This window comes from Triticum urartu, chromosome 5A (assembly GCF_056163025.1).
Source record: "Triticum urartu cultivar PI428250 chromosome 5A, HENAU_Tu73, whole genome shotgun sequence".
Lineage (NCBI taxonomy): Eukaryota > Viridiplantae > Streptophyta > Magnoliopsida > Poales > Poaceae > Triticum > Triticum urartu.
Genome location: NC_141877.1, coordinates 41,885,543 through 41,895,373, shown reverse-complemented (window position 1 = coordinate 41,895,373; position 9,831 = coordinate 41,885,543). Strand labels below are relative to the sequence as shown.

Sequence of the window (9,831 nt, the reverse complement as noted above, 5' to 3'; positions counted from 1 at the left end):
CTCTTGCATCCAAAAATCCGGCCTGACCAAACTCACAGGTCACGGCTGAACCCCGGCGAAATACATTATTCATACATGCTGGAATTCAATGAAAAACAATGGCTCACTCCACACCACAAACAAACAGGAGCGAGGGATGCATAGATATATATAATTAAACAACAGTAACAATTGTACCGAAGCTGGAACATATAACTCATGTCTGAAGTCTGATAATCATACTGCAGGGAAATGAAAAGGTCCAATATATACATCAAAGACGTCGGAGTATAGTCAATCCATCCAACTAACACTAATAAATTCAGACATACCGCACTCCATCAATGGTCATAGCATAATGCATACTCTACTTTCTTATTCCTTAGAACAAGCTAGGTAGTCATGACTTCATCCGTACCTCATGAACGCGCGAACTGATCGATCGGCTGCCTACGCCCTGCTCATCAGTTGTCACCTCCCAGGAGGAGGCCCAGGAAGCAGATGAGGTCGCCCCCCGCGAAGATGACGATGTTCGCCGTGCAGAAGATCCTGGCGATGATGTATCCTGGGTCGACGGCGAGGAGGAGGCGGACGGCGGCGGCGTACATGCACTGGCCGACGAAGGTGACGACGAGTGCGAAGAAGGCGAGGGCGCGGCGGACCCAGCGGCGGCGGCACGGGAGGTGAAGCGCCAGCGCCGCGGCAGCCGCCTGGAGTAGGGCGCAGCACAGCATCCCGAACCAGAGGGCGCTGTCGTCGGCGGCCTGCGCGTCGGTCCACAGGACGCACCGCAGGACGAACGGCGTGTGCATCCAGACGAACACCACACTGAACCATCTTGAATATGATGGATGGATCCATCGATGGAAAGTTTGGATTGTCCAGAAACCAGCCAAGCGGGTGTAGTTACGTAGTCCGACCTGGGTGGAGCAGACTTGGTACTGGCCGACTGCGTAGGCGGCCGCGTGGCCCGCGGCGAACGAGAGGAGGGTGCCGCAGGCAGTGAAGAGCGCCCATCCACTGGCCCGCCGGACGGCAGCCGGGATGGTCTCCTCCTTGGGCACGGTCGCAAGCAGCGGATCATGGATCTGGTTGTTGCCGTCCATGGTGATGGTGGAAGGATCCAACTCCAAGCTGCTAGCAACGATCGGTTTAGTTGCTTGTTCAGTTTCATGTCTGCAAAAGAAACAAGAAGAAAGATTTCCGTGAGAAGATTGAGAGAAGAAGACGGTTAGTTGGTTGGCCTAATTTCAACTGGTGAGAAGATTCTGGTGAGTAGATCCGACGAGCTAGTGCCTCTGCCTAGTGGACTACTCACCGTACTGCTCGGATGCCTTGCCTTGCTGTGCTTCTTTCTGGAGTATAGTCTTGGTCGCAGACGGAGCTTTAATTTATCCTTGGATCCGATGGGAGAGAGAGAGGAGAGGAGAGAGAGAGAGTGGAAGTGACGATATGACGGGCACAGGAAGCTGCCTATGTGCTGCATTGCACCCAGCCAAGCGCGCATGCCATCTTTGGCAAAGCGTCATTTCTTTGCTACTACCTCATTTTATCCTTGATAAAAAAAATTAATGCGATGTGGGTGAAATTGTATACACATGGCAGTGAAAACCCATCTAGCTCATTTTAGCCGCGCACTAGTTTTTGAACTAGGTAGTGTGGCTCATATTCTTTTGACACGCTTTTCAATTAGATAACGATGGCAAAATGACCATCTAGACCTTTCGAGCACCACCACCCATTTTCTCAACAAAGATAAATATAAGTAAGCTAATTAACTCAAAGTTAAGGTTGCATTATTTGACGTCATCAAATCATGCAAAAAAAGGATATTAGAAAGAATCAAATGATTCAGCCAAAATGTTGTAGAAGCTAGCTGATCAATATGATTGATGAGCCACCCCCACCCCATCGTTAAGAGTGGTGCATGCATTGGTATGGTACTGGAAATCACATGCGCTAGTTGAAAATCGACCAGCTAGGGAAGGGAAGCGCCTCCCGTCCCAAATCCTTATTTCTCTTGGTCTTTCTTCTTGAAATTAATTAGCGAACTAGTGCCACTCACATATATCTTTGGCGAGAAAATTAAACTAGGAACTAACGCCACCTTCATGTCTGAGCTTGCAAACTGGGAAGGTGGTGTGGTAACATACAAACATATAGTGCATCCGTAGACCGTGATCATAATGTTGGATCGAACCACACTAGCTAGTCGTCAGAGTGGATATGGGTGATGGGGGAAGCTACTTGCCGCAAATGGAACGGCGCTGGGTGGACAGCTAGCTAGCACTGCTAGTGCAAAAAGCAGGAGGGCTACATTACATGCGTGCGCTGCTACTCAGATGGAACGGCCGGTGTGAGTGTGTGTACACTGCAGAAATTGCCATAGTTGTACCAAATTACACTGTGCAGCAGCTATGGCCTTTTTCTGCCATGCATGTACGCATTTGTGTGTGTGTGAGCTTCAGTGCTTCACACCACTGGCATTCCTGCTCGAGTATACGCGCTCCGCACTGGCATAACTTACCCGTAGTTTCGATTGCCCAGTCATCGTAACTGCCATGAGTGAGATCGTCGTATGGTTGCTTACATATGATGAGCCACCGTTTAGTGCGGCATGAGTGAGTGTTAATTAATATCGCACTAAGCATGTTACGTTACTTAGAGCAACTCTAATGAGGCGACTCATTTCGTCCGCGGCCGTCTGTTTGGGTCGGCGCGGACAGAAAAGGCGGTCCAACGCGCCGACCCAAACGGACGCGCGTTCGTTTTTCGTCCGCGGACGACCCATTCCCGGCCCATTTTTGAGCCAGATTTGCGTCGGCGCGGACACGCGACGGACGCGCGCGCGGTCGCCTACTCCTGTCCCTGGGCCCGCCGGTCTGTGGCACATTGGCCTTCCTCCCCCGGCCAACAAGCAACCCTCACCCCCCGCCTCCCCCGTCACCGACACCGCCGCCCATTTTTGCGGCGACTCTTCCAGCTGCCGCCGCCTCCACATCCGCCCCGCAACGCCGCCCCTGACCCTAGTCGCCCGCCGCCGCCGGGAAGCAAACTAGTTCCCGTCGCCGCTTCCCCCACCGCACAGCCACCCGCGACCAAGAAGACGCCTCGCCGCCCCCGCTACATACGACCGGCACGCTCGTCGGACGCCGGCAGGGCAGCTAGCTGGTCTGTGGGCGCCGCGTCTCCCCTCGCCGGCCGTCTCCTTCTTCGACGCCCGCAAGCTGTTCGGCAGTTTGCCAAGGTACGAGAATGGACTCCGCCGACGAGTTATTTTTCCACAGTTTCATTTGCGACTCCGACGATTCGTCGTCCGACGACGAGGAGATATTGGCTGCCGTGTTGGTCCATCACCACCTCAACAACCAGCGGCCATTGTTTCGTGGATCCATTCCGGGCCACCTTCCGGCGTTGAATTGTAACCGAGAGAGCGGGCATTTCCTTCTCTGGAAGGAATACTTTGATACAACAAACCCGTTGTTCAAACATCACAAATTCCGCCGCCAGTTTCGTATGAGTAGGCATGTTTACAACCGTATTAGAGAGGGAGTGGTCGGCTATGATGACTACTTCGAGTGCAAAGAGGATGCCGTCGGCAAGATTGGTTTCTCCTCTTATTAGAAATGCACTGCCGTCATCCGAATGCTTGCATACGGAGTGCCCGGTGATCTCATTGACGAGTACGTCCGTATGGGCGAGTCTACATGCCTAGAGTCCCTGTATAAGTTCTGCAAGTCAGTGATTGTTGTGTTTGACCCTGAATACTTGAGAGAGCCGACAGCTGCAGATACAACCCGTTTGTTGGCGATGAATGCTAGTAGGGGCTTCCCGGGGATGCTTGGCAGTATAGACTGCATGCACTGAGAGTGGAAGAACTGTCCTTCTGCTTGGCAAGGGCAGTATAAGGGACATGTCAGGGCTTGCACTGTCATACTAGAGGCCGTGGCGTCTCAAGATCTCTGGATCTGGCATTCTTTATTTGGCATGGCTGGATCACACAATAATATCAACGTGCTTCAGCGCTTGTCGGTGTTTGCTATGCTTGCCGAAGGCAACAGCCCACCGGTGAACTTTACTGTCAACGGCCACAACTACGACAAAGGGTACTATTTGGGTGACGGTATCTATCCTCAGTGGACCACTATTGTAAAGACAATACCCAACCCTGTTGGAGAGAAAAGGAAAATATTTGCCCAAGAGCAAGAAAGTGCTAGAAAGGATGTCGAGCGTGCCTTTGGTGTTTTGCAATCTCGATGGGGCATCGTTCGGTATCCTGCTAATAGTTGGAGCACGCAGAAACTATGGGAGGTGATGACTGCTTGTGTGATCATGCACAATATGATCATAGAAGACGAGCGCCCGGAACGTCTGTACAATCAAGGCTTTCAGTTTCAGGGTGAGAATGTTGTGCCTGAGCATGGAGTAGCGGCAACATTTGAGTAGTTCACTCAGTTTCATTAAGACATGTGTGATTGGGAAACTCACGTGCAACTGCAAAATGATTTGGTTGAGCATACGTGGACTCATGTTGGCAATCAATAGATGTATCTTCTTTCATTCGTTTGTAAAACTATGTGAAACATTTTTATTTTTATTTGTCCTGTAAATTATACTATTTATTTGGGCGGACTATTTTGTTTGTTAAATTTTCTTCTCCCACACCATGTTACTAGTTAATACTCCCTATGTAAACTTTTGTAAGACTTCAGTCGTGATCTAAAAAGTCATATAAAAGTTTATGAATTGTTGTCGCCTTTGATGCCGTACTATTTGACCTTTTCTCTATATGACCAGACATCATTTATATGCTTATTTATCCAGCTTTGGTACAATTCACCGAGTGATGTATGTGTGAATCTACTAGTGTACTACTGTTAATTGGATAGATCAACGACACTAGTTAGTACTCCCTCCATAACTTAATATAAGACATTTTTTTTACACAATTATAGTGTGAACGGCTTATATTAAGTTACGGAGGAAGTATTTGTGTAATGTGTTAACCTGAATTGTGGCCATCTTTCATGTAGTATTTGACCTTTTCTCCATATGACTAGATAGCATTTATGTCACCCTTTTTAGACGTGTGTGCCAGGAGTGGTCAATATGCCTCCTAATTCTAGAATATTTTTCTACACACATTTTAATAAAAAGATCAACCCATGAAAAATTTGTTGCCGATTAAGTTTATCAGCAGATAGAAAAGTCGGATTGTGTGAGTATGTTTTGAAGGTGTTTGATGAAATGTTTTGTAGCGCTCCGGGACTGATACTATGCACATCTAGCAACCTCCAATAGCCTCCGCATAATATCGATCTTAAGGTGTCACCTTCACACAACACACACATGGAAACAACTTATATCATTGAGACGTTGGCATTGCAAGCGTCGGTGATGATGAGTTTATCTTGTTGTCCGCCATCACAGTGGCACATGAGTCGAGGGGGCACATGCATATCCAATGTATCATGCTATTTAAGCGTTGTTATCCCATTTTAGGAGCCAATCTTCTTGATTTCCTATGCCAGAATTCCACTTGATCAATTATAAACAACTTGATGTGCATATGTAACGTAATTTGAATTCTGGCCCAAGCTACATTAATTTCATGGTTAAACTTAACTTGACGATCTCGTTATGTCATATGGTGGATTAGGTCGCACAGCTAGGGATCGCCGTACAGATCTGTAACAACCCATATGTAATGCCTACCTTAATTGTGTCATCCATTTTGGATGCTGTATAATTTGGTGTTGCCTCTTGTCATTGTTTTGCATCATGCATCATAATCATCATTGCTTTGTTTGTGGCATATTTAATTTTGTTGTGATCTTGTGTGGGACTCCTTCCCTTAATCTTCATCTTGCTCGTTCCAACCAAACCATCATCAAGTTCCAAAAATCCCATCTCAAGCCTTTGCTTTTCTTTCTTTTGTCCAATAAATTCAAGTGGCATCATTTCCTCGTTCAGATTAATGTTCACTATATTTCTATAGTCCCTACACCATGGCAAGACCCACCCGTCCAAATTTTAGCTCATTTGGGAATGATCTGGTTAGATTCAAAATTCAATTCAAACTTGTTCAAAAATTTTAGTATTTAAAAATTGCAAGAGCATATTTATTTAAATTGGGCATAATTCCAGGACTCTACGAATATTTTCATTTCTACAAAATTCCCTCTCTACCCCTACTTTTATTTTTCCATTTTTTCTTCAACCAGAACTCGAAGAGACATGTGCAACCACCACTTTGCCCCTGGAAGACATGGGAATGAAAACTAGATGCACAACCACCACTTTCCCCTAGAAGACATGCATGGCCAGAGAAACCTGCAGCCATATCAGAGAGGTGAGCTAGAGGACACAAATAACCACGGGGTAATGGGGACGGCCGGGGGTAGCGGCTCACCTCGTGGCTAGAGGAACACATAGAGGACTAGGGAGGAGGGATGGCACATAATTGATCATCTCCAAGCGGTGGACACGAGAGGAAGGACGGGCTCCACTCGTCTTCTTCGGTAAAGAGGAGGTGCGAGATGGGATTGGGGTGGGGTGAAGGGGAGCGAAGCGGCCGATAGTGTAAGGCAGACATGTGACTCCATCCTCCTAACAAGGGATGAGACCCCAACGCCAACGAGAGGTCAAATCCTAGCACCGCCGCGGTGTAGGGGGAACTAAAAGTGATGGGAGTGACGAGAATGAAATTGATAAAATGCCTACCGAAAATAGCCCTTAAATTCCATCCAAAAATTCCCATCGATTAGTTTGAGAGGGAACACCTCCTTTGTTTGATTTTTTATACCAAAAATGCTCCTCGGGCCTCCATATAATTCACGTGACGTTAGTGTATTCCATCGCATCTGGACCGTCCAATCCAGTCTGACAAAGGACCCATATTAGCCGGAGGCACCGTTAAAGGACTCATTCATATGCATGTCAAGTTCCGGGGATATGGTTTAGAATTGATCAAGAGGGATTTTGGCATAGGAATTAAATTGAAGATTGGCATTAAAGGGGAATAGGGCCTTAGTGCATCTATAGGAGATCCCCCAAAGTCATATTTGACGGGAATTTTTTGTTTTGGAGAATTAAGTATCAGCTAGCATATCCCACAAAAAGTTTAATCCCTCAAATATGACTCCCCCTGCCCCTCATCTCCTCAAGTTTAGTCCAATCGCAACCGTTGTCAGTAAAAGTAGGGGAAATGCTTGGCTCCCATCCGCACGTTGTAACGCGCGTTTCTGGTCGTCCGCCGCCCCAGTGACAGTCAAAATGGAAACCTCAATCCCTCCCTCCCCCTCTTCCTCGCGTTGGCCCTCTAGCGAGCCTCCTATGCGACGAGAAATTTCACGAAAATAGGCAATAGCTGCTTCATCCAGTTGCATGGTCAGTGGCACCCTGCCAATCCCGGCGATCTTCCCCATGAGTAGCTCCTGCAGGGGAAAGCCGAAGGTGCGCAAATATGGCCTAACCTTTTGTGGCCCACGCTGCCACATCAGTCACCCGGATTGCTACCAGAGGCGACGATGGTGGGATTGCCATGCCAATAAAGGAGGTGTCCGGGTAGTCACCAAAGTGCGGTGCGGCCGTCATCAACAAGGTGTGTGTCATGCAACCCGACTACTACATCTGCATGGCGGCTGCCTCCTCATGTGCCTTGTCGAGCGCGAGAACAGCTGCGCTGATGATCAGGCAGCTGCAGGGCCAGCGATGCCCACAAAGCTGACTATTGGACAATATAGGAAGACTAGTGGATGACGAGAAGGCAGTTGCAAGGCCAGCAATACCCTAATTGGATGCTTCAGGGCCGTGGTGAAGTACAATACACCATCGGCAGCAGCCCGTTGCATCAGATGCCTTTTTAAGGATGGTTCACTGAGAACGGCTGCCAAGGTGGAATTTATAGCTATGTGCCTTTGATGGTGCATTGGGATCGTCGAGGTGAAAATTTTGCAGGCGTGCGTACTAGGAGTGGTCAAAATGCCACCTAATTCTAGCATAGTTTTTTACACGCTTTTTTATCAAAAGATCAACCCATGAAAATTTACTTAGTGATTAATTTTATCATCTGATTGAAAAGTCGGACGATGTGTGTGTGTGTATTGAAGGTGTTTTATGAAATGTTTTGTAACACTTCAGGACTGACACTATGCAGATCAAGCGACCTCCACTAGCCCCTTCATAATATCGATCCTAAGGTGTTACCTTCAGAAAACGTACAAGTGGGCATTGTGAGCTTCGATGATGATGAGTTTATTTTGTTTGTCTGCCATCAGGGTGGCAAATGAGTCCAGGGGACACATGCACACCGGATGCATCATCGTAATTAAGGGTTCTTATCCCACTTTAGGAGCCAAACTTCAATTGATTTCTTACACCAGACTCCCCCTTGATCAATTATAAACAACTTGATGTGCATATGTAACCTGATATGAATTCTGACGCAAGCTACATTAATTTAATGGTCAAACTTAAGTTGTGATCTCGTTATGTCACAGATTCTTTGAAGCTCAGTTGGCGCTAAAGAAAAGTTAGTTGTCCTAGCAAATATAGTCTAGAGGCATGGTCATTTGATATGTGAGCATGTGACAGATTAGCATGCAAGGATCTTCATTTTTTTCCCAAGTGATAGATTTTCCATGTGTTCAGAAGAGATTAACTAATTACCATCTCACTTTATTAAAGCAAGGGTTTATATATTTTAAGGTTTATAGTTTAGGGTTAGGCTTTAGGCTTTACAACAATATCTGGATTGTTACGATTAGAGCAAAGCTAATTCCTTCATAGGAGCCGGTCTCTTCCCGGTAAAGTAATGAGAAAGAAGGAGAACTAATAGAGAATTACTTATGTATATTGACATCGCCTAGAAATTAAAAAAAATATGAAAAGGGATAAAAGGGAGAAAAATTAAGCTCACTCAAGATAATGCCTTGAAAGCACGGATTGTTGGAAAGCACGTGATGGCTCGGCACTTTATGCCTTGGTGGAGACGTGTCATCAATGGCCATCACTTTCTTCCTTCTTTTGACACCACTGGTAGAAAAAGGGCCTATAGTTCCGGTTCGTAAGGGCTTTTAGTCCCGGTTCCGGAACCGGGACTAAAGTGTCGGTACTAATATCTCCCCCCCTCCACGTGGGCAGTGCGCAGAATCCAGTCAGGAGACCCTTTGGTCCCGGTTGGTGGCACCAACCGGGACCAATAGGCATCCACGCGTCAGCACTTCTGTGGCTGGGGTTTTTGTTTTTTTGAAAGGGGGGGAGGGGGGGGGGTTGGGGGTTTTGGGGGGTTAATTTAGGTGTTTCATATATTGTGTTAGCTAGTTATAATTAATGGAGAGAAGTGTCCTCTGTTATGTCCGTGCTTGGTCGACGCTACGTACTATACATACGTATATAGAGAGGACTAGACACGCTAGCTAGCTAGTAAGCAAACGAAGGAAACAGAAGATCGTCATGAACATATATGCATATATACAGAGAGAAGTGATATCGACCACCTCTCCTTCTCCGAGAGATTGGTCGAACAACAAGTTCTCGTATATCTATCTGACACTACCGGCTACATATATACAATAATTATCTCTTACAAATATAATCATACGGACTCAGGGTCCACATAGAATTCTCCGTCTTCAGGGATCACGTGGTCAAGAAAGAATGCCGCCAATTCCTCTTGAATTGCTCGCATGCGAGCTGGTGCTAGGAGTTCATCCCGCTTCCAAAACATCTAATTTGAAGAAAGGGGTCAATACATATATATATAAATGAATGAAACTCAACACAAATGATGGTAATAAAATAAAATTGTGAATGTTGTTATTTACGTACTTCATATTGTTCGTTAGAGTA

At 46.7% G+C, this 9,831-nt stretch overlaps 1 protein-coding gene across 1 annotated transcript; it reads right to left on the bottom strand.

Moving 5' to 3' along the window:
* Positions 1–203: 203 nt before the first annotated feature.
* Positions 204–1,406, bottom strand: LOC125526841 (uncharacterized). Its single transcript, XM_048691458.2, has 2 exons — positions 1,298–1,406; positions 204–1,155 (listed from the first exon to the last, which is right to left on the bottom strand). The coding sequence occupies exon 2, from the start codon at positions 1,083–1,085 to the stop codon at positions 444–446; it is 642 nt and encodes a 213-aa protein (XP_048547415.2). The 5' UTR covers positions 1,086–1,155; positions 1,298–1,406; the 3' UTR covers positions 204–443.
* Between the last annotated feature and the right edge of the window lie 8,425 nt (positions 1,407–9,831).